This window comes from Anolis sagrei, chromosome 6 (assembly GCF_037176765.1).
Source record: "Anolis sagrei isolate rAnoSag1 chromosome 6, rAnoSag1.mat, whole genome shotgun sequence".
In the NCBI taxonomy this organism is placed as follows: domain Eukaryota; kingdom Metazoa; phylum Chordata; class Lepidosauria; order Squamata; family Dactyloidae; genus Anolis; species Anolis sagrei.
In genome coordinates this window covers 26,626,214-26,653,260 of record NC_090026.1, presented here as the reverse complement: position 1 = coordinate 26,653,260, position 27,047 = coordinate 26,626,214, and the positions used below count along the sequence as shown (strand labels likewise).

Sequence of the window (27,047 nt, the reverse complement as noted above, 5' to 3'; positions counted from 1 at the left end):
TATCATTTTGTGTTTGGCTACATGAGCCTAGCCAGATCCATCTCCAAACCTGCCCGCTTCCCACAAGGTATGGAATGACTCTCTCTCTGTCTCTCTATATGTATGGCCTCTCAGATGCTATACCAGGGATCCTCAAACTAAGGCCCAGGGGCCGTCACTCAGGATCAACCTAAGTCTGAAATGACTTGAAAGCACTCAATGACAACAACAACAATAACAGCAGCAGCAGCAACAATCCTAACTCATCAGCCAAAAGCAGGACTACACTTCCTATTGAAATACTAATAAGTTTATATTTGTTGAAGTTGTTCTTCATTTTAATTATTGTATTGTTTTTAAGTGTTTTTTGCACTACAAATAAGATATGTGCAGTGTGCATAGGAATTAATTCATGTTTTTTTTCAAATTATAACCTGGCCCTCCAACAGTTTGAGGGACTGTGACCTGGTCCTCTGTTTAAAAAGTTTGAGGACCCCTGTGCTATACAGTAAGTCAGGGGATCGAGAGCTGGATGCAGTGAAGGGAGATGGGAATACCAACCTCCACAGTAACCTTCAAGTGGGGGCATACACAAGTGTAAGGAAAACTATGTACATGCAAATATTTGCAAGAGCAAAATGTGCTCTTGCATTCTTTGCTCTAGTGCCGTTCCCTGCCTCATTGGGTTGTTTTTGTGTGAATTTTGTTTTTCCTCAATATTACCTCAATAAAATTGCTGTGTTCTGTTTTCTTTCCAGTCCCACCACCCTGTGTTTTTCCATTTATTTACCGGCAGAAATCTTATTCTTCGTGCACCACGGTTAATGCAGGTGAGAATCCATGGTGTGCCACAACTGCAAACTACGATACGTCTCCAAAGTGGAAGTTTTGTTCCATTAAAGGTAAAATGTTTTCTTTTTAAACAATCTGGCCTGCTGTAGCTTTTGTGTTGCCTTCACAAGCCTTCAGAGACTATGGGGCAATGAAATTAAGTAGATATATAATCTATTAGAAATAAAACATTCAAATTTCTTCACAACCGTGGACAGTGAGTGGAGAGGGGAGGCCTGGTCTTTGAGAGGTCCCCTCTATCTTGTGGGGTTCCTCAGGGGGCCATTCTCTCCCCTCTGTTGTTTAACATATATATGCGACCACTTGCTCAGCTGGTTCGAGGTTTTGGGCTGGAGTGTTACCAGTATGCTGATGACACTCAGCTTGTGCTGAAGATGGAAGGCCGACCGGACTCTGTACCCGATTGTTTCCATCAGGGCCTCGAGGCCGTTACTGGATGGCTGTGTGCCAGTAGGTTGAGGGTAAATCCAGCAAAGATGGAGATCCTATGGCTGGGTTGACCGGGCAGTCAGGACATCCAGCTGCCTACCCTGGATGGCGAGGCGCTACGCCTGTCATCATTGGTAAAGAGTCTGGGAGTCCTTTTGGACCCTCTGCTGACGATGGAAGCCCAGGTCTCCGCCATTAGCAGAACTGCCTTTTTTCATCTGCGGCAGGCTAGACGGCTGGCCCCCTATCTGTCCAGGGATGACCTAGCTACGGTGATCCAGGCTACGGTCATCTCAAGACTGGACTACTGTAACGCCCTCTACATTGGCCTCCCTCTGTCGATGATCCGGAAGCTCAAGTTGGTACAAAATGCAGCTGCTCGGCTTCTTGCGGGAATTCCGATGAGATTCCACATAACACCAATCTTACTGCAGCTGCATTGGTTACCAATTGAGCACCGGATCACTTTCAAAGTGATGGTACTCACCTTTAAGGCCTTGAATGGTCTGGGGCCGATGTACCTGAGGGTACACCCCCTACCTCACCCCCTACCAACCCCCTACCAACCCCAGAGATCCCTTCGTTCAGAAGACCAAGATTTGTTGGAAATTCCCAGTGTCAAGACCTTGCGAGTAACAGCAACCAGATGCAGAGCCTTTACAGCAGTGGCACCATCATTCTGAAATACACTGCCACCTGAAGTCCGTGCCTTGCGGGACTTATCAGCTTTCCGCAGGGCATGTAAGACATATCTGTTTCGACGGGCCTTTGATCTTTGATTGGTGTTTTTAAATTGTTCTAAATTGTTTTTAAATTGTGTTCGATTTTAGCCTGTTCTTGTAAGCCGCTCCGAGCCCCAGGGGAGTGGCGGCATATAAGTTCAAATAATAAATAAATAAATAAATAAAATATGACATTATACTTTATATAATCTAGAATTGTGATTCTCAAGGGTGAGCATGGTGTAAGTTTTTTAGATGCATTTTATGACTTCTTTTCTATGTGTTCCATGTACAGCTTCATCACTATATATATATATATATATATATATATATATATATATATATATAATGCATTGCTATTGATTAAAACTTTGTCTCCTAATACCCTCTGATCCCATGCCTGAAAGAATATATTTCTGGTTTCAGACTAAGATTAGGGGAAACTGATTAAGAATTACCATATTAGTGGACAATCAACAGGACATGGAAGGGCTAGAACAGTGGTTCTCAACCTTCCTAAGGCTATGATTCCTTAATACATTTCTTCATGTTGGTGGGAGGATTCGTCATCTATTTCCAAAAAGGAAGAGAAGGACAGACTGAGAGATCTTCAGCCTTCTCTGCTAAAGCTGTTCCTAAGACCATCAGAAACATTTCCAACCCCTCTGAAACCTCCTCATGATCCCCCTAGGGATCCTGACACCCAGGTTGAGAAACATTTCCTGTTCTCCTGTGCCTTCAAGGGTTTTTGGGGGCAATATTTATTCATAGAGGGCTTCCCATTGCCTTTTTCTGAGGCCAAGAGTGTGTAATTTCACCCTCCTATGTGCATAAAGAAACAGGACAAGGAACCACAGGAATGTTTGCAATGTGCAGTTTTCCAGTGTGCGCAAAACTTCATTTTTTTGCCAAAGGTTCATAGGTAAGTGTTGCACTGAAATCTCTGTGACAAAGTAAAATGTGTCATTAGTGTAGCTGAGTATGTCTGCTTCTCCCCACTTTTTGTCTTTAGAGTATGGTGGTAATTCTGGTGGGAAATCCTGTTACTTCCCTTTCACATACAAGAAACGGACATTTTACACCTGTACTAATGAAGATGCAGCGATTGGAAGGTTCTGGTGTGCAACAACAGGAAGTTATGATAAAAACAAGCAATGGAGCTACTGTGCTGATACAAGTAGGAATATTGTGGGAATCGCAATGTATATTGCAGGATTGAGATGGGATTTCATAGATGGGGAAAATTGTTTTTCAGAACAATGGAAAGCAGTAGCTTAATTTGAAATTACATTAATCTAATAATATGGGTGCCATCTGGTGTGGCATAGGTGTCAGACAGGCACTCCAATGGTTGCTACAGAGTGGGAGGGAGACCCAACCACCCAGGAGTGACAAATGTGGTTTGGTTTACTGCTGGATGGCAGGGTTACGACTCCTTCTGGCAATCTCCAGCTTTATAATAGATTTTACCTGTCAGCAGTCACCTATAGTGATCCTGGCCAGACAACGGGGCAGTGAAGGAGAGGGAGAGGATGTTTTGCTCTCTCTACTCTCCTCCTCTCTTCCCAGATCACCTTGTCACCATGGTAGATATCACTGCAGGCGACAACTGACAGGTAGGACTATGCTGTGTCCAGAGGCCACTGTGACACAGATGGCAGGAAGAGATGGTAACTGCCATCCTATGTCCCTACAGCACCTGAGTCCAGGAAACATAGCATGGCAGTGGGAACAATTGAAACCAGTTCCATTCTGAAACCAGCCCAACTGTTCAGAAAGGCCCAGAATTCAGACTACCCACTGACTGTGATGAATATGGGGCAGAGCTGTATTTAACTTATTCCTGCCCTGCATTACCTTGGATCAGCTCCATATGGTGTTTAGCTGTCATTTAGCCAATTCAACCCCAGTTTGACATAAGTGTAAGTTTGGTTGAGGACATAATTGAGGCCACCAGCTCATTTCCTGCACATCTTGAACAAGTTCTCTAAATTCCCTAGTCAACAAGTCCATTGACTATTTCCTCAAGCTCTGGTGTTCATGGAATCTCAGTTAGTAGGTCTTGATAAAACCTTGGGCATTTTTACTAGTCATCATATAATGTCCATACTTGCTTATGGAAACTATTGGCCCCACAGTATTTGTCTCCTTCATCTACCCTTGTGAAATCAGGCAACATGATTCATAACATGGCATAGAAGATGAATGGCTATGACATGTCTTGGAAATAAAAGGGAACTGACCATAAACACTTTCTTCTTACTTTTCCTTTGTTTAGGTCAAACATTCCTGACCACAGTGTATATTAGTGAAATGTGTCTAAAGATCAAAGTAACTGAAGAAAATTAAATTATTGTGGCTTCAGAAGTGGGGAAACCATCTACAGAGTGTAATTTGGGGAAATATCATTGGTTTAGAAGTATTAATCTAAGTTCTTTTCCCTAGTGTGGTTTCTTCTGGTCTGCTACAGGACAGGAGAGTAGGCAGTATTTCTTTGTGTGGGACATTAATGAATGGAAAAGAAAACTTGTGTAAGATATGTCTTTTTCTTCCTTCCTTCTCTTCTCCTTTATATCTCTTCAGGATTAGCTGCAAATGCTCAGGGGCCATGCATCTTTCCTTTTATTTATAAGGGAAAGTCCTACTCATCTTGCACAACTGCTGGGACATCTACTGGAAAGCTCTGGTGCTCTCTCACCAGAAACTATGATGCAAACCCCAAGTGGACTTACTGTGATCCTTCAGGTAAGAAAACACACAAGATGCCTCTGGATCGTGGCCTCCTAATAGTTCTTCTTCATAGACATATATGATGTGGATTATAGTTGACACTGCTTTCACTTGTTTATTTTATCATTGAATTTCCTCTCCTCACTCCTTGCTCTTAGGTGCCATCCACAGAAATAAGGAGTTGCAACATAAATTACATCTGTATTGAACCTTATTGTTTTTCTTCTTTCCACTATTTACTTCTATGTCTTTTCTTATGCAATTACGCAAGTAATATGTCAGAATTTTAAAGTAATGATGATAAAGTGGAAGTAAGTGTAAGGATCAAGCCCAAACATATTGTAAGAATTGAAAATTAAGCCATCTGGTTAGCTTTATGTAATTTACAGGCAGGGTAGAGCAGCTGTAAAAGTAGCACAAAGTTTCTCTGTTGTTGAGGATTGGTGTTTTGAAGGAGTTATGTTGATGAAGCGTTGTTGTTGGAGATAAAACTGCAAAGATACAGAATAATTGGAGCATAAGACCAGTGAGAGTCTTTTGCATGTAAGACGGTTTCAACTGCTTGGGAATGTCTGGAAAAAGGGTTTGCGACGAGTCCCGGTCTTCTGTTATACTGTCAATATTCCTTGTATAAAGCCTTATCTACCACAAAGACAAGTGACGTATGTCTGCTCCTTAAACCAGAGGGGGTGAACTTCTGCTGAAAAGGGGGTTGTTTCTGTTGCCTCATACAGAACCCCATTAATTTCATCATGACATAATATACATTAACATACTCATTCTTTTGTTTCCATCCTTGCACCAATTTCAATTGGTTCAAAGTGCAACTGTTTGCTTCATAAAATTCTTATTGAATTATAAAATAAAATAATAGTCATATTGGTTTGACTCCATTTTTTTACTATATACGAACTGATCTGGCTGAGAACTGGAACACAAGGATGCAGAGACGTTTTTCCCTTTGCTCATCATTATAGTCAACCATATTATTAGTTATTTATTTCTATCCTGCTTTTCTCCCGAGATAGTGACCTTGGATATTCCGACATGAGGTGTTTTAATGGAAATTCTTTCTTCCCATGCCTTATGTTTCTTATTTCAGAACAACGTCCGTGTGTGTTCCCCTTCATTTTTAGAGGGAAATCATACTCTGCCTGCACCACGGAAGGCACTGATGATGGTCAGCTATGGTGTGCCACCACCAATAACTATGACAGGGATAGCAAATGGAAGGCATGTTCTATTCAAGGTAAGAGTGTGCTCAGAACTTTTCTGTGTGGTCACTAAGTCCTTTTGCAAACTACGGACGCCTTTCTAATGCTGCTGCACTACTTCTAGATGATTTCCACTGCAATTCTGTTTAATAAACTACTCATAGGCTATTCTTGCATGATTACTATGAGATGTTAAATGTCCCAAATAGTTACTATTTGTAATGAATTGTTCAGGTTAGACGATGGTTGAAAAAGCAAACAGTGAGTCAGCCCTTCACATTTTGTCAAGACCCAGGCGGACCAGCGAGGCAAAACAGCAGTTAAAGAGTTAACAGAAGGTCTTTAATGTCAATTAACACATGAAAAGGGGCTCTTAAAAGCAGAGCAATAAACACAAAAGAGCTTGCAGCCAGCAGGAATGTAAATAAACAAAGGTCCAAGCAGTCAGCGCTGCGAAAAGGAAAGCAAGAATAACACAGGCAAAAGGCTTGAAGTCAGCGTCAAAATACAGTCAATTCCAAAGTCCAAACAAATCATTGAGCAGTATTCAGCATGAGGAGCGGTCCAACGAAGTCACAGGGGATAAACAGAAGCGTAGAGTGGTCAAGGCAGTCCAAGGGTCAGGGCAGGAGATAAGACTCACGATTCCAATTCCGGCAAGGTCGTCAGCACAGTCAGGAAGCCACGAAGCTGTAAGCAGGAACTCAAGGCAAGAGTTTAGGAACAAGGCACACGGAAACACGACACTTTGAACTCTGCAACTAGACTGCTCCCAAGCTACTCCTTAAATCTCATCAGAGTCACTGGATTCACCTCCAGGTGCATCCATTTCCACAGGTGAATCACGACTTCTCCATTGCTGCCATTCTGCACTTCGGACTGCATCCTGCGAAGCAGTATCTGAAACCAAGTGTCTGTGAAACCATGGAACTCATCGCTGGAAGTTGGAGCATTAACCACATCTAACACTTCTTGGACCCTGGTCCAATCCAGCTCTTCATCCTCGCTGTCAAACTCCCCGCAATCTGCTACATCTTTAAGCCGTTTGGAAATAGATTCCCCATCACTGTCTGAGCTGCGTGCTACTCGCTTTACACCACGGTAATCCTCCACTTCCATTTCCTCACGAGTAAACCCCTCAAAGTCTTCCTCATCCGTAGGCTCTGAGAACAATTCCCTAATGCGCTTCAGCTGTTGCTGAGCATCTTCTTCTTCCAAGCCTCGTTTCCTCCTACTATCACTAGTAGCTACATGAGGCACACGCTGAGTTACAACACTATCCCCCCCCTCCAAGGCCCCCCCCCGCAGGCGAAGCCACAGGGCGCATTATACTCTCAGTCACTTGAGGCTGAGACTAAGAGGTGGCTAACTTGAGCATAAACCGATGAAACACAGCATGTATCTTCATGGATGGGGGTAAATGCAAACGAAAGGCCACGGGTGAAATTTGCTTGACAGTACGATAAGGTCCAACATATCGAGGCCCAAACTTGCCCCCAGACGGCTTCAAATGCGTGGAGGAAAGCCATACCAAATCTCCCTCCTTGAGCTCAGCCCCCTCCTGCCGATGCTTATCGGCCTGCTCCTTTTGAGCATCCTTAGCTTCCAAAAGGATACGTCTGGCAACATCATGCAGGGCGAGAAACTCATTAGAACGATACACAGGGTCAGTAGAAATAATACTATGCACCGGAGCCGACCCCCATCTAGGCTGCATCCCATAGAATAGTTCAAAAGGGGAATAGCGACTAACAGCATGGGTAGCATTGTTGTATGAAAATTCAGCCACCGAAAGCCACTGCACCCAATCCCCAGCTTGCTGTAAACAAAAACAGCGCAAGTACTGTTCCAAGAGCCCATTCACGCGTTCTGTCTGGCCATCAGTTTGTGGATGGAAGGCTGATGATATATTTAACTTCGTTCCCATCTGAGCTTGAAACTGCCTCCAGAATCTAGACACAAATTGAGGGGCACGATCTGAAATTATAGTGTCAGGGGCACCATGTAGTTTGAACACATGTTTCATGAAAACCTTAGCCAACCCAGGCGCCGTTGGAACCTTCGCACACGGTACAAAATGAGCCATCTTAGAGAACAAATCCACTATCACCCATATGCAAGTATATCCCCGTGCCCTAGGCAAATCAGTGATAAAATCCATGGAGATAACTTGCCATGGTCGCTCAGGTACTGGTAGAGGAGACAACAGCCCCCTTGGCCTCCCCGGGGCGTGTTTACATTGTTGACACACAGCACAACTGTCACAGTACTTCAAAATGTCCTGCCTCATCTTAGGCCACCAGAAGTTCCTTGTTATTAACTGCACCGTTTTAAACCTCCCAAAATGCCCCGCAGCCAGTTCATCATGGTGGGACCTGAGAATCTCAAGACGCAATCTACCTGCTGGAACATACAGCTGCTCTCTACGCATCAGTACCCCACCCTCATTACGGAGGTTAGCAAGTACAGTCTTCTGGCCACTAGATAACAGAGTTAATTGTTCCTGAGTCCAGAGGTCCTCAGCTTGTGCCACCTTGACCTGGTCACTAAGATCGCCCACATCCTCCATGAGATTCAGAGCTGCAGCGGGCAACACAGTCTGTATAATGGGCGCTGCATTAGTCTTGTACTCAGACTTTCTGGACAACGCATCTGCCCTCACATTCTCTTTTCCCTCTATGAACTCAACACGAAAATCAAAACGACTAAAGAAAATAGCCCAGCGAATCTGTCTTTGATTCAATTTGCGGGCGGTCAACAAATGTTCCAGATTGCGATGATCCGATCGCACCACCACTTGGTGCCTGGCACCTTCTAACCAGTGCCTCCAGACCTCAAAGGCAACTTTAATTGCCAACAACTCCTTCTCCCATATTGTATAGTTCTGCTCACAAGGAGTCAGTTGGCGTGAATAGAAGCCGCAAGGGCGTAGATTACCGGCCGAGTCCAATTGGGATAGGACAGCTCCCAACGCATAATTGGAAGCATCTGCTTCGACCACGAATGGTCGATCCACATCCGGATAGCTCAGGACTCTCCCATTGGCAAAGCTGCATTTGAGAGTTTCAAATGCCCTCTGAACCTCCTTTGTCCATTCAAACGGTTGATCCTTCTTCAGGAGGTGGGTCAACGGCACCGTGATCTCTGCATAGTGGGGAATAAATTCTCGATAGTAGTTAGCAAAGCCAAGGAAACGTTGCACATCTTTCTTCGAGGTGAGTTCCTTCCAGGACTGGACAGCATCCACCTTATGTGGGTCCATTTTCACTTCCCGCCCAGATACTATATGCCCCAGGAACTCAACCTCCGTGACATGGAACAAGCATTTAGAGGCCTTAGCAAACAAACCATGTTTCTTAAGCCTCTGGAGCACCATCTTCACGTGTTGCTGATGATCATGTATGTTTTTAGAGTATATCAGGATGTCATCAAGATAACACACCATAAACATGTCTAATAAGTCTCTAAACACGTCGTTCATGAGTCTCTGAAACACAAAAGGCGAATTACAGAGCCCAAAAGGCATAACTAAAAATTCGTAAGCCCCTAGGGATGTGTTGAAGGCGGTCTTCCATTCGTCGCCCTCCTTGATTCTAACCAAATTATAAGCTCCCCTTAAATCAAGTTTGGAAAAAACAGAAGCGCCCTGGATGCACGACAATAATTCAGGGATCAAAGGCAGCAGATAACGGTCACGAATAGTATGCTTATTCAAAATCCTATAATCACATACTAAACGAAGATCACCAGTCTTCTTTGCCACGAAGAAGACCGGAGCTGCCGTTGGAGAATTGGATGGTCGGATGAAACCCTTGGCCAGGTTATCGTCTATGAAGTCCTTCAAGGCCTGTCGTTCTGGAAGAGACAAAGCATACAGGCGGCCGGCAGGCAACTTTGCATCCTCCACCAATCTGATCTGGCAGTCATACGGCCTGTGGGGTGGAAGTTTGTCAGCTTGCACTTTACAAAATACATCATAAAAGTCCTTGTAGCACTCTGGGACTCCTTCCACATCCGTTGGACTTACCGCCAACGTGCCACATAATGCAGGTGCTAGCGTAATGGTTTTGTCTTTCCAGTCTATCCTGGGATTAGTTTTGGATAACCAATCCATGCCTAGAATGATGGTATACCTAGGCAGACCAATCACATCCCAGGAAAACCGACCCTCTATACCCTGAGCCTCCCACTTCAGGGGCCCAGTTTCCATGGTAACAGATCGGTGACCAATTAAAGCACCATCCGCTCCTTCCACCCATTCCGCCTGTCTCTTTCTTCTTAATTCAATCTGGTGCTCTAAAGCGAAGCTCTTGTCCATATAGGACCCAGTCGCCCCAGAGTCCACCAGAGCCCATGTAGAGAACTTAATACCTTGGCTGGAAAAGAGTTCAATATACAAAAACACATGTTCTTTACACCGGGGCCACTGAACCACAGGCCCTAATGTGCTTGCCCCAGGGCACATTAGGGCTGACCTTTTCCCTGCTCCCTGGGTGCTTTGGCCGGGCAATTGCGTGCGAAATGGCCCTCCGCTCCGCAATACAAACATAAATGCAGCTGACGCCTTCTCTCCTTCTCCTCTCTGGATAATCGGCGTTGACTCCCCAGCTGCATTGGCTGCATCGGCAGAAATCTTATTCTTCGTGCACCACGGTTAATGCAGGTAAGAATCCATGGTGTGCCACAACTGCAAACTACGATACGTCTCCAAAGTGGAAGTCTTGTTCCATTAAAGGTAAAATGTTTTCTTTTTAAACAATCTGGCCTGCTGTAGCTTTTGTGCTGCCTTCACAAGCCTTCAGAGACTATGGGGCAATGAAATTAAGTAGATATATAATCTATTAGAAATAAAATATACAAATTTCTTCACAACCGTGGACAGTGAGTGGAGAGGGGAGGCCTGGTCTTTGAGAGGTCCCCTCTATCTTGTGGGGTTCCTCAGGGGGCCATTCTCTCCCCTCTGTTGTTTAACATATATATGCGACCACTTGCTCAGCTGGTTCGAGGTTTTGGGCTGGAGTGTTACCAGTATGCTGATGACACTCAGCTTGTGCTGAAGATGGAAGGCCGACCGGACTCTGTACCCGATTGTTTCCATCAGGGCCTCGAGGCCGTTACTGGATGGCTGTGTGCCAGTAGGTTGAGGGTAAATCCAGCAAAGATGGAGATCCTATGGCTGGGTTGACCGGGCAGTCAGGACATCCAGCTGCCTACCCTGGATGGCGAGGCGCTACGCTTGTCATCATTGGTAAAGAGTCTGGGAGTCCTTTTGGACCCTCTGCTGACGATGGAGGCCCAGGTCTCCGCCATTAGCAGAACCGCCTTTTTTCATCTGCGGCAGGCTAGACGGCTGGCCCCCTATCTGTCCAGGGATGACCTAGCTACGGTGATCCAGGCTACGGTCATCTCAAGACTGGACTACTGTAACGCCCTCTACATTGGCCTCCCTCTGTCGATGATCCGGAAGCTCAAGTTGGTACAAAATGCAGCTGCTCGGCTTCTTGCGGGAATTCCGATGAGATTCCACATAACACCAATCTTACTGCAGCTGCATTGGTTACCAATTGAGCACCGGAACACTTTCAAAGTGATGGTACCCACCTTTAAGGCCTTGAATGGTCTGGGGCCGATGTACCTGAGGGACCGCCTCACCCCCTACCAACCCCAGAGATCCCTTCGTTCTGAAGACCAAGATTTGTTGGAAATTCCCAGTGTCAAGACCTTGCGAGTAACAGCAACCAGATGCAGAGCCTTTACAGCAGTGGCACCATCATTCTGAAATACACTGCCACCTGAAGTCCGTGCCTTGCGGGACTTATCAGCTTTCCGCAGGGCATGTAAGACATATCTGTTTCGACGGGCCTTTGATCTTTGATTGGTGTTTTTAAATTGTTCTAAATTGTTTTTAAATTGTGTTCGATTTTAGCCTGTTCTTGTAAGCCGCTCCGAGCCCCAGGGGAGTGGCGGCATATAAGTTCAAATAATAAATAAATAAATAAAATATGACATTATACTTTATATAATCTAGAATTGTGATTCTCAAGGGTGAGCATGGTGTAAGTTTTTTAGATGCATTTTATGACTTCTTTTCTATGTGTTCCATGTACAGCTTCATCACTATATATATATATATATATATATATATATATATATATATAATGCATTGCTATTGATTAAAACTTTATCTCCTAATACCCTCTGATCCCACGCCTGAAAGAATATATTTCTGGTTTCAGACTAAGATTAGGGGAAACTGATTAAGAATTACCATATTAGTGGACAATCAACAGGACATGGAAGGGCTAGAACAGTGGTTCTCAACCTTCCTAAGGCTATGATTCCTTAATACATTTCTTCATGTTGGTGGGAGGATTCGTCATCTATTTCCAAAAAGGAAGAGAAGGACAGACTGAGAGATCTTCAGCCTTCTCTGCTAAAGCTGTTCCTAAGACCATCAGAAACATTTCCAACCCCTCTGAAACCTCCTCATGATCCCCCTAGGGATCCTGACACCCAGGTTGAGAAACATTTCCTGTTCTCCTGTGCCTTCAAGGGTTTTTGGGGGCAATATTTATTCATAGAGGGCTTCCCATTGCCTTTTTCTGAGGCCAAGAGTGTGTAATTTCACCCTCCTATGTGCATAAAGAAACAGGACAAGGAACCACAGGAATGTTTGCAATGTGCAGTTTTCCAGTGTGCGCAAAACTTCGGTTTTTTTGCCAAAGGTTCATAGGTAAGTGTTGCACTGAAATCTCTGTGACAAAGTAAAATGTGTCATTAGTGTAGCTGAGTATGTCTGCTTCTCCCCACTTTTTGTCTTTAGAGTATGGTGGTAATTCTGGTGGGAAATCCTGTTACTTCCCTTTCACATACAAGAAACGGACATTTTACACCTGTACTAATGAAGATGCAGCGATTGGAAGGTTCTGGTGTGCAACAACAGGAAGTTATGATAAAAACAAGCAATGGAGCTACTGTGCTGATACAAGTAGGAATATTGTGGGAATCGCAATGTATATTGCAGGATTGAGATGGGATTTCATAGATGGGGAAAATTGTTTTTCAGAACAATGGAAAGCAGTAGCTTAATTTGAAATTACATTAATCTAATAATATGGGTGCCATCTGGTGTGGCATAGGTGTCAGACAGGCACTCCAATGGTTGCTACAGAGTGGGAGGGAGACCCAACCACCCAGGAGTGACAAATGTGGTTTGGTTTACTGCTGGATGGCAGGGTTACGACTCCTTCTGGCAATCTCCAGCTTTATAATAGATTTTACCTGTCAGCAGTCACCTATAGTGATCCTGGCCAGACAACGGGGCAGTGAAGGAGAGGGAGAGGATGTTTTGCTCTCTCTACTCTCCTCCTCTCTTCCCAGATCACCTTGTCACCATGGTAGATATCACTGCAGGCGACAACTGACAGGTAGGACTATGCTGTGTCCAGAGGCCACTGTGACACAGATGGCAGGAAGAGATGGTAACTGCCATCCTATGTCCCTACAGCACCTGAGTCCAGGAAACATAGCATGGCAGTGGGAACAATTGAAACCAGTTCCATTCTGAAACCAGCCCAACTGTTCAGAAAGGCCCAGAATTCAGACTACCCACTGACTGTGATGAATATGGGGCAGAGCTGTATTTAACTTATTCCTGCCCTGCATTACCTTGGATCAGCTCCATATGGTGTTTAGCTGTCATTTAGCCAATTCAACCCCAGTTTGACATAAGTGTAAGTTTGGTTGAGGACATAATTGAGGCCACCAGCTCATTTCCTGCACATCTTGAACAAGTTCTCTAAATTCCCTAGTCAACAAGTCCATTGACTATTTCCTCAAGCTCTGGTGTTCATGGAATCTCAGTTAGTAGGTCTTGATAAAACCTTGGGCATTTTTACTAGTCATCATATAATGTCCATACTTGCTTATGGAAACTATTGGCCCCACAGTATTTGTCTCCTTCATCTACCCTTGTGAAATCAGGCAACATGATTCATAACATGGCATAGAAGATGAATGGCTATGACATGTCTTGGAAATAAAAGGGAACTGACCATAAACACTTTCTTCTTACTTTTCCTTTGTTTAGGTCAAACATTCCTGACCACAGTGTATATTAGTGAAATGTGTCTAAAGATCAAAGTAACTGAAGAAAATTAAATTATTGTGGCTTCAGAAGTGGGGAAACCATCTACAGAGTGTAATTTGGGGAAATATCATTGGTTTAGAAGTATTAATCTAAGTTCTTTTCCCTAGTGTGGTTTCTTCTGGTCTGCTACAGGACAGGAGAGTAGGCAGTATTTCTTTGTGTGGGACATTAATGAATGGAAAAGAAAACTTGTGTAAGATATGTCTTTTTCTTCCTTCCTTCTCTTCTCCTTTATATCTCTTCAGGATTAGCTGCAAATGCTCAGGGGCCATGCATCTTTCCTTTTATTTATAAGGGAAAGTCCTACTCATCTTGCACAACTGCTGGGACATCTACTGGAAAGCTCTGGTGCTCTCTCACCAGAAACTATGATGCAAACCCCAAGTGGACTTACTGTGATCCTTCAGGTAAGAAAACACACAAGATGCCTCTGGATCGTGGCCTCCTAATAGTTCTTCTTCATAGATATATATGATGTGGATTATAGTTGACACTGCTTTCACTTGTTTATTTTATCATTGAATTTCCTCTCCTCACTCCTTGCTCTTAGGTGCCATCCACAGAAATAAGGAGTTGCAACATAAATTACATCTGTATTGAACCTTATTGTTTTTCTTCTTTCCACTATTTACTTCTATGTCTTTTCTTATGCAATTACGCAAGTAATATGTCAGAATTTTAAAGTAATGATGATAAAGTGGAAGTAAGTGTAAGGATCAAGCCCAAACATATTGTAAGAATTGAAAATTAAGCCATCTGGTTAGCTTTATGTAATTTACAGGCAGGGTAGAGCAGCTGTAAAAGTAGCACAAAGTTTCTCTGTTGTTGAGGATTGGTGTTTTGAAGGAGTTATGTTGATGAAGCGTTGTTGTTGGAGATAAAACTGCAAAGATACAGAATAATTGGAGCATAAGACCAGTGAGAGTCTTTTGCATGTAAGACGGTTTCAACTGCTTGGGAATGTCTGGAAAAAGGGTTTGCGACGAGTCCCGGTCTTCTGTTATACTGTCAATATTCCTTGTATAAAGCCTTATCTACCACAAAGACAAGTGACGTATGTCTGCTCCTTAAACCAGAGGGGGTGAACTTCTGCTGAAAAGGGGGTTGTTTCTGTTGCCTCATACAGAACCCCATTAATTTCATCATGACATAATATACATTAACATACTCATTCTTTTGTTTCCATCCTTGCACCAATTTCAATTGGTTCAAAGTGCAACTGTTTGCTTCATAAAATTCTTATTGAATTATAAAATAAAATAATAGTCATATTGGTTTGACTCCATTTTTTTACTATATACGAACTGATCTGGCTGAGAACTGGAACACAAGGATGCAGAGACGTTTTTCCCTTTGCTCATCATTATAGTCAACCATATTATTAGTTATTTATTTCTATCCTGCTTTTCTCCCGAGATAGTGACCTTGGATATTCCGACATGAGGTGTTTTAATGGAAATTCTTTCTTCCCATGCCTTATGTTTCTTATTTCAGAACAACGTCCGTGTGTGTTCCCCTTCATTTTTAGAGGGAAATCATACTCTGCCTGCACCACGGAAGGCACTGATGATGGTCAGCTATGGTGTGCCACCACCAATAACTATGACAGGGATAGCAAATGGAAGGCATGTTCTATTCAAGGTAAGAGTGTGCTCAGAACTTTTCTGTGTGGTCACTAAGTCCTTTTGCAAACTACGGACGCCTTTCTAATGCTGCTGCACTACTTCTAGATGATTTCCACTGCAATTCTGTTTAATAAACTACTCATAGGCTATTCTTGCATGATTACTATGAGATGTTAAATGTCCCAAATAGTTACTATTTGTAATGAATTGTTCAGGTTAGACGATGGTTGAAAAAGCAAACAGTGAGTCAGCCCTTCACATTTTGTCAAGACCCAGGCGGACCAGCGAGGCAAAACAGCAGTTAAAGAGTTAACAGAAGGTCTTTAATGTCAATTAACACATGAAAAGGGGCTCTTAAAAGCAGAGCAATAAACACAAAAGAGCTTGCAGCCAGCAGGAATGTAAATAAACAAAGGTCCAAGCAGTCAGCGCTGCGAAAAGGAAAGCAAGAATAACACAGGCAAAAGGCTTGAAGTCAGCGTCAAAATACAGTCAATTCCAAAGTCCAAACAAATCATTGAGCAGTATTCAGCATGAGGAGCGGTCCAACGAAGTCACAGGGGATAAACAGAAGCGTAGAGTGGTCAAGGCAGTCCAAGGGTCAGGGCAGGAGATAAGACTCACGATTCCAATTCCGGCAAGGTCGTCAGCACAGTCAGGAAGCCACGAAGCTGTAAGCAGGAACTCAAGGCAAGAGTTTAGGAACAAGGCACACGGAAACACGACACTTTGAACTCTGCAACTAGACTGCTCCCAAGCTACTCCTTAAATCTCATCAGAGTCACTGGATTCACCTCCAGGTGCATCCATTTCCACAGGTGAATCACGACTTCTCCATTGCTGCCATTCTGCACTTCGGACTGCATCCTGCGAAGCAGTATCTGAAACCAAGTGTCTGTGAAACCATGGAACTCATCGCTGGAAGTTGGAGCATTAACCACATCTAACACTTCTTGGACCCTGGTCCAATCCAGCTCTTCATCCTCGCTGTCAAACTCCCCGCAATCTGCTACATCTTTAAGCCGTTTGGAAATAGATTCCCCATCACTGTCTGAGCTGCGTGCTACTCGCTTTACACCACGGTAATCCTCCACTTCCATTTCCTCACGAGTAAACCCCTCAAAGTCTTCCTCATCCGTAGGCTCTGAGAACAATTCCCTAATGCGCTTCAGCTGTTGCTGAGCATCTTCTTCTTCCAAGCCTCGTTTCCTCCTACTATCACTAGTAGCTACATGAGGCACACGCTGAGTTACAACACATTTCAAGGTTTAACTTTTGTGAATTCTCTCTCTCTCTCTCTCTTTATATATATATATATATATATATATATATATATATATATACACACACACACACACACACACACACACACATACATGCATACATACATACACATCACTATCCAGTAACGTTTAGGACCTTCAGTGTGACCCTATGGTCAACTTCTGCCAGAGGTTGACCATAGGGTTGCATTGGTAGATCTAGATAAGTGGTTCCCAAACTTATTTGGCCTACCCCCTGGAAATCAATTTTTCTAAATCTTCTCTTCTTTCTTTTATGCTTTCACCATCCCCTTACAGTTATTCATCGCCCCCAAATGCACCTGTGGCCATTACACCCCCCCCCCCCCGGATCGCTGCAGCACCCACTAGGGGGCGGTAACCATCACTTTGGGAATCACTGATCTAGATATTTGTAGGTTCTTCAGTATGACTATGGTGAACTACCAGCAGACATTAACCATAGGAATGTTCTGGAGAACCTACAAATGCCTAGAGAAGTGTTCACTCAGGTACTTTAAAAAGAAATTATGGCTTTTCCACTTTCACAGAATGACTGAACACCCAATCTGTTTCAAAAGTGGAAGCCCTACTGTATATGGATATTTGCTGTACAATCAAGGTGGTTGGGATTACTATCCTCACTATAGATCTTCTATAGAAGGGTTCTCCACTCTTTTCTATCAAAAAATACTGATAGGCTGCGAACAGTAATGAACTTTCTGACATATTTGTCTGCCCAGATTGAGTGCTGTAATCAATTATTCCTGTTTTCAGGCTTAGCTCTAGAGGCCTAGCTCTACTAAACAATACAAATAAAAGATTTCTGAGTTTTCTTTTCAAATATCCAGAAGCACAAAGTTTAACAGCAACTTTGCAACAGTCTTAATTATCGGTATCCCCATAGAAAGTAGTTACAGTTATGCAGCCCTGTGATTCTTCATATTTATGAGGCCTAGGGAGTAATACACTTTTAGAATGACACATATAAATGGCTAAATGTTTAAAAGCAGGTTTGGTGTGTGTGTGTGTGTCAAGCAAGAAAATAATTACCTATGTAGTATCCCAGACAGAACAAATCAAGCAACCTAACTTAGGGGAAGTGACTAAGAAGTCTGGTGCCAGATGCACTCAGCTGAAGTTGTTGCAGCACTGTGTTAGAGTCCACAAGGTCCAGTTGAGCTAATACCACATCTGTCCATCTCAATCATCACCTCACTTTTCATGTGATACCTGACCAAACCTGCTTTGGTGCCACATTAGTATCCACATGATCAAGCCATGTTGAGGTCACATTAGCCCCACTGGGCCATCAACTTACCCTCTAAGTTCTTGATCATCACACAAATATCTTCTGATGGCAGAATGGGGCACCTGTAACCAAGATGAAGGAGGGGAGATCACTGGTAGTGTGCACGCTCTGCTCTGGCATTGACAGAGCCAGGAGCTCAGCCAGGAGCTCAGTTGGTGTTCAGTGCCAAATTCAGAGTGGTGACAGTGACACAGAATGAACCATCTGTTTCACCTGCGCTGTTCAGCACACCAGCCTGAATTGGACTCAATCCAACACTCCAGATTGCTACACAATACCAGTATATTCCTGAGCTTCCAGTCAGCTCTAAAGTATTCTCCCAACATCATCCAAAGTGGGACAAAATTTGCCTGAACTTTAAAAAAAAACCTCATTTTGAGTTTGTGAACATCATGAGGACAGCAGCAGTGGATTTAAGATGAATCTGAGTTTTCTTTTCCGTGTAACTCACTTTTAACTAAGTTGTTATCTTGATCAGGATCTTGATTGTGTTGCTTGTTAAATAGAAGCATAGGAGCAGGCATGTAGCCAGGGGGGAGGGGGGGGGGCTTGGGAGGCTTCAAACCCCCCCCCCCAAATTCTCATGGTGGTCTGCGAGAAGGCCTTACTGGTGCATTATTTAAACTGTAATGATACAAAAGGTTTGCTAGGGTAGACCCTCTTTCACTCAGACTCAGCCCCCCCGAATCAAACTCAGACACCCCCCCCCCGGAATCAAAATCCTGGCTACGGCCTGCATAGGAGGAGTTCATTGCAGAGAGATGGTCTAATAACATGTCTCTAATTAGATGTTCTCGGGCTAACATGTAGAAGTGAGCAGCTGCTTACATTTATGACAACCTGAATTGTTGTTTTGTGATTATTTTATTGGAATTGAAGACAGCTTGCAAAAACTCTTTATCAGCTGATGGCATACCTCACTTAATTGTTTCCATTCTTTACATCTACAGAGTATGAAGGGAACTCAGGAGGAAAGGTCTGCGTCTTTCCTTTCATTTATAAAGGGAAGATATTCAAAACCTGCACCAATGAAAATAGTTCTGATAGACGATTTTGGTGTGCTACAACTGGAAACTATGACAAGGACAAGCAGTGGAGCTACTGTGCTGACACAAGTAAGATACCTAGGACTTATTACATTAGGAACTGGTGCAAAGATACTACACAGTGCTGTCAAAAGGAGGTTGGTGCTAGACAAGTGTGAGTTAATGTCCAGAGACAGAATTGGATCAAGATCAATTGGTAATAGAAGTTTTGACTGTTAAATTGATTCTAGAAAGCTCTGTCTAGCACAGGGTGGACTGTGGAAGGTTTGTTATGATTTGTTCAAAAAAGGTTTAGCAACGCTGTCACTAGAGGCTAGGAAAGTGCAAGTTGCCCACAGTTCCCAGAGGTTTTTATGGCTGTGCAAGGAGTTAGATCTCCAAACCTCTTCACTGTGCTACCTTCTGTAGAAGGCTTAGGGTGAGGGGACCATATTAGGTTCCCAGGAAACTTTGGAGGGCAACAACATCAACTCCCACAAAAAAGTTTAGTAATTATTCCCTGCCCATGCCCTCAATGTCTTTTAGGTCCAGTAGGCGTCTCCCTTTTTTAAAAATATATTTTTATTGATTTTCTTAGAATACATCTATACCAGGGGTCAACAAACTTTTTAAACAGAGGGCCAGGTCACAGTCCCTCAAACTGTTGGAGGGCCGGATTATAATTTGAAAAAAAAAAAAGAATTCCTATGCACGCTGCACATATCTTATTCGTAGTGTAAAAAACACTAAAAAACAATACAATGATTAAAATGAGGAACAATGTTAACAAGTATAAACTTATTAGTATTTCAATGGGAAATGTGGGCCTGCTTTTGGCTGATGGGATAGGATTGTTGTTGTTGTTATTTGTTTTCAAATCGTTTCAGACTTATGTTGACCCTGAGCGAGGGCCGGTTAAATGACCTTGGAGGGCCACATCCGCCCCCCGGGCCTTAGTTTGAGGACCTCTGATCTATACCTTCAATACTCTTATATTCTATCCTCAATTGATTACATCAACTATAAGGATATATATATCTTGTATACTTTTTTCCCCACCTCTGTGCCCCCCCCCCTTCCGAGCCACTTCAGTTTATAATCTCTTTCCAAAATACCATTTCTTCTTGTGGGGGTAATTTCCCATCTACTTCTTTTAAGCCATTCTCAATAAATTTCCCCCAAACTTTATCAAAGTTGTTTTCCTTCCATACCCCTTTCCTGACTCTTAACCTACATGTCAAATTATCGTTTATTGCTATTTTCCATAGTTCATTATACCGGATGGCTAGGATGGTGTTATTTTAAATGATGTATTTTAATATTTCGATAAATGTTTTTTAATGTTTATGTATTGCATCCAGGCATTGACTCTTTGCCGTGGATATGTTGTGCTCCGCTCTGAGTCCCCTTTGGGATGAGAAGGGCGGAATATAAATATTTTAAATAAATAAATAATAATAAATAAATAATAAATTCTTCAATTGATATATTTATTTCACTTTTCCAATTCTTCGCTATCAGTAATCTTGCTGCAGTTAACATGTTATCTATTGCATCTTTCTCTGTCCCCCCCCCCCCAATTTCTTAACCGTTTATAGTGACAACAGTGCAATGCTTGCACTTTTCCCTATCTTCATATCAATTATAGCTTCTATCTCTCCAAATACCTTCCCCCAAAAATCATTTACATATTTACATTGCCACAACATATGTATATATGTACCCACCTCCTGGCAACCTCTCCAACAATTTTTTGTGGCATTCCTGTTAATATTTACAATCTTTACTGGTGTTAAGTACCATTTCCAAACCAATTTATAATAATTTTCTTTAACAAGTATCGATAAATTCTTTAAATATCTTTGATCCCATAATTGTATCCAATCCGCTTCTTTTATTCTAATCCCTAGGCCTTCCTCCCATATCTCTCTTAATGTTGCGTCCTTTATTCCCCCCCCCCTCTTAATATCAATTATTATCTTATACAATTTGCTGGTTATTCCTTTCAGCTTGTGGTATCCTCCTGTAGCTCTTTCTTTTTGTATCATGTGTTCAACTTGCGTAAGTTTGCCTCCTTCCTCATTATTTTTTATCCAATTCTTGAACCATTGCTCTAACTGTAAGCAAAGGAACAATGAGAGTTTAATATCTTGAAATTCTCTCGATATAGTTTCTTTCCTCATGTTTGCTCTTATCCAGTCTCCAATTTTATCTATATTCTTCTCTCTTAATTTTTTATCTAATATGTTTTTTAAATTTTGGGGGAATTTTCTATCCATTATTATTGGTGTTAGTGTTGAACTTTCTGATAATAATATTTCCTTGTATCTATTCCAAATTCCTAGCACATTTCTCAACATTGGGTTTTTTGTTCTCTTAATTTCTTTCCTTTTTATATCCTTTAAAATATATTCCAATTTTTTCTCTACTTCTTCTGAATCTTCCTCCAACCATTCCAAATCCTCCTTATTTATTATCCCTTCTATGACTAGTCTCATCCTGTTTGCTTCATAGTATTTTTTAATGTTGGGGAGTGCTAAATCTCCAACCTTTTGTGACTTATACCAAAACTGTTTATTCAACCTGTTTTGCTTATTGCCACTGCGATATTTATTAATTAATTGTTGTCATTTATTTAATTCCTCCTCTGATATCTGTAGTGGTACCATTCTAAATATAAAATTTATCTTTGTAAGAATTTTCATTTTAACTAGCGCTATCCTTCCAAACCATGATAGTTTTATATTTTCATATTCTTGTAATTCTTTTTGAGTTGCTTTCCTTAATCTTGTTACATTTGCCTCTTCCATTTCATGTAATTCCTTAGATATAATAATTATTCCTAAATATTTTATTTCATTCTTAATCTTTATTCCCATGTTAACCTGTTTCATAAAATCTTCTTCTTCCTTTTTTGTGTAATTAAGTAACATCATTTCTGATTTTTTCCAATTGATTCGTCAACTTGTTATTTTGCCAAATATCTCTAAGTGTGACTTTATTCTATCCATATTGCCACATATATTTTTAATTGTCAATAATGTGTCGTCAGCAAATAAACTGTTTTTTTGTTTTGTTGTTGTTCCTACCCCTTCTAATTTGGCATCTTTTCTTATTACATTAGCAAGTAATTCTATCACTGTGGCGAACAATATTGGTGACAAAGGGCAACCTTGTCTTGTTCCCCTCATTACGTTTATATCTCCTGTCACTCCATCGTTTATTGTTACTATCGCTGTGTTGTCTGAATAATATTGTTCTATCAATCCTTTCATTTTATTCCCTATTCCAAACTTACTCATAATTATTTTTAGTGTCCTCCATTCCACTCAATCAAACGCCTTAAATATATCCAGGGCCAATATCCCTACCATTGTTTTTCCCTGTTGAGTTGCCCAGACTTTATTTATTTCTCTCCCTATTAAATTTGGCATTTGTCTGCCTTTCACAAAACCACACTGGTCATTCTTTATATATTTATACATACAATTATTCATTCTGGTGGCCATTATTGCTGATAATATTTTTGTGTCCTGATTTATTAGCGATATAGGTCTATATATGAACCTGTATCTGTCAAGTCCTTATCTGGTTTCAGTATCAGTATTATCAGGGATTTCCTTCATGAATCCGGTATTTTCTCCCCACACAATATTCCATTATATACCTCCAATAGTTTAGGGATCAGCATTTCTTTAAAAGTTTTATAAAATTTCAGACTTAGTCTATCCAAACCTGGGGCCTTTCCAATCTTTAATTTTTTAATAGTTTCTTCTATTTCATATCTCTCAATGGGTTTTTCTAATAATTCTTTATCCTTTTCTCCTAATTCACCCTCCGAATTTTTCTCTACGTATTTCCTAATTTCTTCTGTGGAGCAGGCCTTTGTTTGGCATAATTCTTTATAGAATTCTTCAAAAATCTCTATTTTTTTCTTTCATTGATCTACATAGGTCTCCTTTTTTATCATATTTTCCAATTTTTTTTGCGTTGATCTAGCTAGCATTCTTGAATTTTTATTGCTGTATTCAAAAAATTCTCTTTTTAAGTATATTAAATTTTCTTGAACATCATCAATCTCGATTTTATCCAATTCTTTTTTTTTGGCCTTTAGTTTTATATATGTTTGTTTATCTACCTTTCTAATATAATCCTTCTCCAGCTCTTCTATATCATTCAAACTCTTTTCCCTTTCTTCTTGTATCCTCTTTAATTTGCTTGCCTCTTTTATGCATAAGCTTCTTATCACCGCCTTCATTGTATCCCACAGTATTCCTTTTGACACGCCCCCTTCATTTATCTTCCATATTTCTTGCCATTCGACTCTTATTTTTTCCACAATCTCCTTATAGTTCAGTATCTTAGTGTTTAACCTCCACCTTTTTATTTTTTCATATTCACATTTTAACAAAATTTCTATTAATACCAAGGCATGATCAGAGACCCCTATGTTACTAATATTCGCATTTAACAATTTACTCAAAATATTTGCTGAAACAAAAAGGTAATCTATTCTTGTGTATACTCTATGTACAGCAGAATAAAATGTGTATTTCTTTTTGTCACCCTTTACCACCCTCCATACATCCTTTAACTGCCATTTATTCATAACTTTATCTAAGTCTGTTAATCATCTATTTATTCTTTGCATTGTTTCATAGAATCATAGAATCAAAGAGTTGGAAGAGACCTCATGGGCCATCCAGTCCAACCCCCTGCCAAGAAGCAGGAATATTGCATTCAAATCACCCCTGACAAATGGCCATCCAGCCTCTGCTTAAAAGCTTCCAAAGAAGGAGCCTCCACCACACTCCGGGGCAGAGAGTTCCACTGCTGAACGGCTCTCACAGTCAGGAAGTTCTTCCTAATGTTCAGATGGAATCTCCTCTCTTGTAGTTTGAAGCCATTGTTCCGCGTCCTAGTCTCCAAGGAAGCAGAAAACAAGCTTGCTCCCTCCTCCCTGTGGCTTCCTCTCACATATTTATACATGGCTATCATATCTCCTCTCAGCCTTCTCTTCTTCAGGCTAAACATGCCCAGTTCCCTAAGCCGCTCCTCATAGGGCTTGTTCTCCAGACCCTTGATCATTTTAGTCGCCCTCCTCTGGACACATTCCAGCTTGTCAATATCTCTCTTGAATTGTGGTGCCCAGAATTGGACACAATATTCCAGATGTGGTCTAACTAAAGCAGAATAGAGGGGTAGCATTACTTCCTTAGATCTAGACACTATGCTCCTATTGATGCAGGCCAAAATCCCATTGGCTTTTTTTTGCTGCCACATCACATTGTTGGCTCATGTTTAACTTGTTGTCCACGAGGACTCCAAGATCTTTTTCACACGTACTGCTCTCGAGCCAGGCGTCCCCCATTCTGTATCTTTGCATTTCATTTTTTCTGCCAAAGTGGAGTATCTTGCATTTGTCACTGTTGAACTTCATTTTGTTAGTTTTGGCCCATCTCTCTAATCTGTCAAGATCGTTTTGAATTCTGCTCCTGTCCTCTGGACTATTGGCTATCCCTCCCAATTTGGTGTCGTCTGCAAACTTGATGATCATGCCTTCTAGCCCTTCATCTAAGTCATTAATAAAGATGTTGAACAGGACCGGGCCCAGGACGGAACCCTGCGGCACTCCACTTGTCACTTCTTTCCAAGATGAGGAGGAAGCATTAGTGAGCACTCTCTGTGTTCGTCTACTTAACCTTAACCCGTTTAATCTTTTTCTTCATCCATACAACAATTGCAATCTCCTCCAAAGATAATATTTTGCTGGTGGTAGTTTTCTACTTGATTTAAAACTTTTTCATAAAATTCCTGCTGTTTAACATTTGGAGCATATACATTTATTAATACTAACTTTCCCCCCCTATTTTGCCATACATTATTATATATCTTCCTTCCTCATCTTTCAAAACTTTATTTACAATCATATTACATTTCTTGGCAATTATTATTGCTACTCATTTGGATTTAGATGTCCCAAATGATTATTCATAATGTCTAATCCAATTTTCCTGTAGCACTTTCTCTCTTTATTCTTTAGTCTGAGATACACATGGCTGATAATTTCCCGGGCATCACTCTGTGACCCGCTTTGCCCTGTGGACACTGCTACCAGGTCCATCTGGTATCTCTCCTTGAGGGAAATACCCTTTTGGATCCCAGCTGGTGCCCTTGGGCTTTGCTGTCCTCTCACTTCAATCTGCTGTGAGGAGGGAGCCGAGCTCTACCCGATTGCTTCTGATAGCCTTCAGCCAGTCTGTCTCATCGCCAAATAGCATAGGAAATACAAAATTCCTTCTCTTCCAGGAGATAGAATTTTTATTTCTGCTTTCCAGTCATGGAGTATGGAGCAAACAATTCTTAGCAATTCGTTTTACTGCAAATAGCTCCCCCCCCCCCACAAGGAGCTCAGAAGCTGACCTCCTTAGCCAGCCATGACCAAACTCTGCCCCAGTAGGAGCCTCTTTTTTAAGGAAGTGAGTTGAAGTCATTTCTTTTAAATTTCATGTTTCAAGAAGGATCTCTTCTACAGCTAAACTGGCTAAGTTGGAAATGCTCTTCTGCTCCAGGGGCATTTGGGGCAAAGAAGTTGGTTTTTGTTGTTGTTGTTGTGTTGTATACCATCCTAGATACATCTTGAAACATTTTGTCCCTCTCTAATCGATCACATTTAAGTGTGCCACAGCATGAATATGGATTCACAAAATGAAGAAAGTGATTTTTGACTAAACTGGAAATCAGCCTTGGAGACTGTCTCCAGAACCAATGTTGATACTAGCGCTAGCCAACCAAATGAGCTCAAGGGAAAAGTTTTTATTCTAGAAAGAGAAACAGAGGCTAGAAATAGAAGGAGCAAAATATATTCTTCCACCAAGTTGTTGCAAGTTCATAATACATATAACAAGTTTCTGCTTCCAGAGTTTACAATTCTTTATTTTTCAAAAACACACAAACAAAACAAAACAGAGAACACATTTTTTTCCTGGATGCTAGAAATGTTTTCCAGCAGAGTTGTCATAAGAATTCTTTTGTAAATCTCTCCATCTCTAGTCCTGCTTTCATTCTTTTCTCTACCCTTTCTAGGACTAGGTCCAAACCAACCCTGTATTTTCCCTTTTACCTACAATGGAAAATCATACTGGTCTTGTACAGCAGATGGAGAATCCAGTGGGAAACGCTGGTGCTCTCTTACCAGCAACTACAACAAGGATCCCAGATGGATATACTGTTAACTCCTCAGGTATGAATAACTGGAGACAGAAGGAATGAGGAATAGCTTGGAGTGATAGGTGCAGTTGGGTTTTGCAAAGGAAAAGATCAGGAAGACCACAGATTTCTCACACTTGGAAATAGATGAAAATGGGGCAGAAACCTACAGCAGCAAGGAGGTACACAAGTAGAATACATTGACATTTTCTCTGAATTGTTTGATGCTCTCCTGAAAACCTTCCCATTGCCTATTCACAGACACAGCAGTTTTTCCTTCAGATGGAGTTGGGGTTGGAGTTGGGGTCAAACCTGACATTCAGATGAATGCTTATTCCCAAAGATTAATTGAATTTTCTCTTAACAATGGGATTTCCTTGGAGTTTCTTGCCTCATCCATCAGCCTACCAAATTAAACCCATGTTTACCTTCCAATGACCAACCACAAAGTACAACAGGCCCTCCACTTTCAAGGGGGCAAAGTGGGAAAGCTGTGATTAAACAGAACTGCTATTTTTTTC

General features: G+C 41.7%; 1 protein-coding gene across 1 annotated transcript; it reads left to right on the top strand.

Moving 5' to 3' along the window:
- Nucleotides 1-724: 724 nt before the first annotated feature.
- Nucleotides 725-26,665, top strand: LOC132778050 (fibronectin-like; the record flags this gene model as incomplete). Its single annotated transcript, XM_067470538.1, has 9 exons — nucleotides 725-881; nucleotides 2,995-3,159; nucleotides 4,566-4,727; nucleotides 5,815-5,961; nucleotides 12,750-12,914; nucleotides 14,321-14,482; nucleotides 15,570-15,716; nucleotides 19,243-19,407; nucleotides 26,404-26,665. Coding segments are annotated over 9 exons (1,419 nt in total), but the record flags the coding sequence as incomplete, so codon positions are not given.
- Nucleotides 26,666-27,047: the final 382 nt, after the last annotated feature.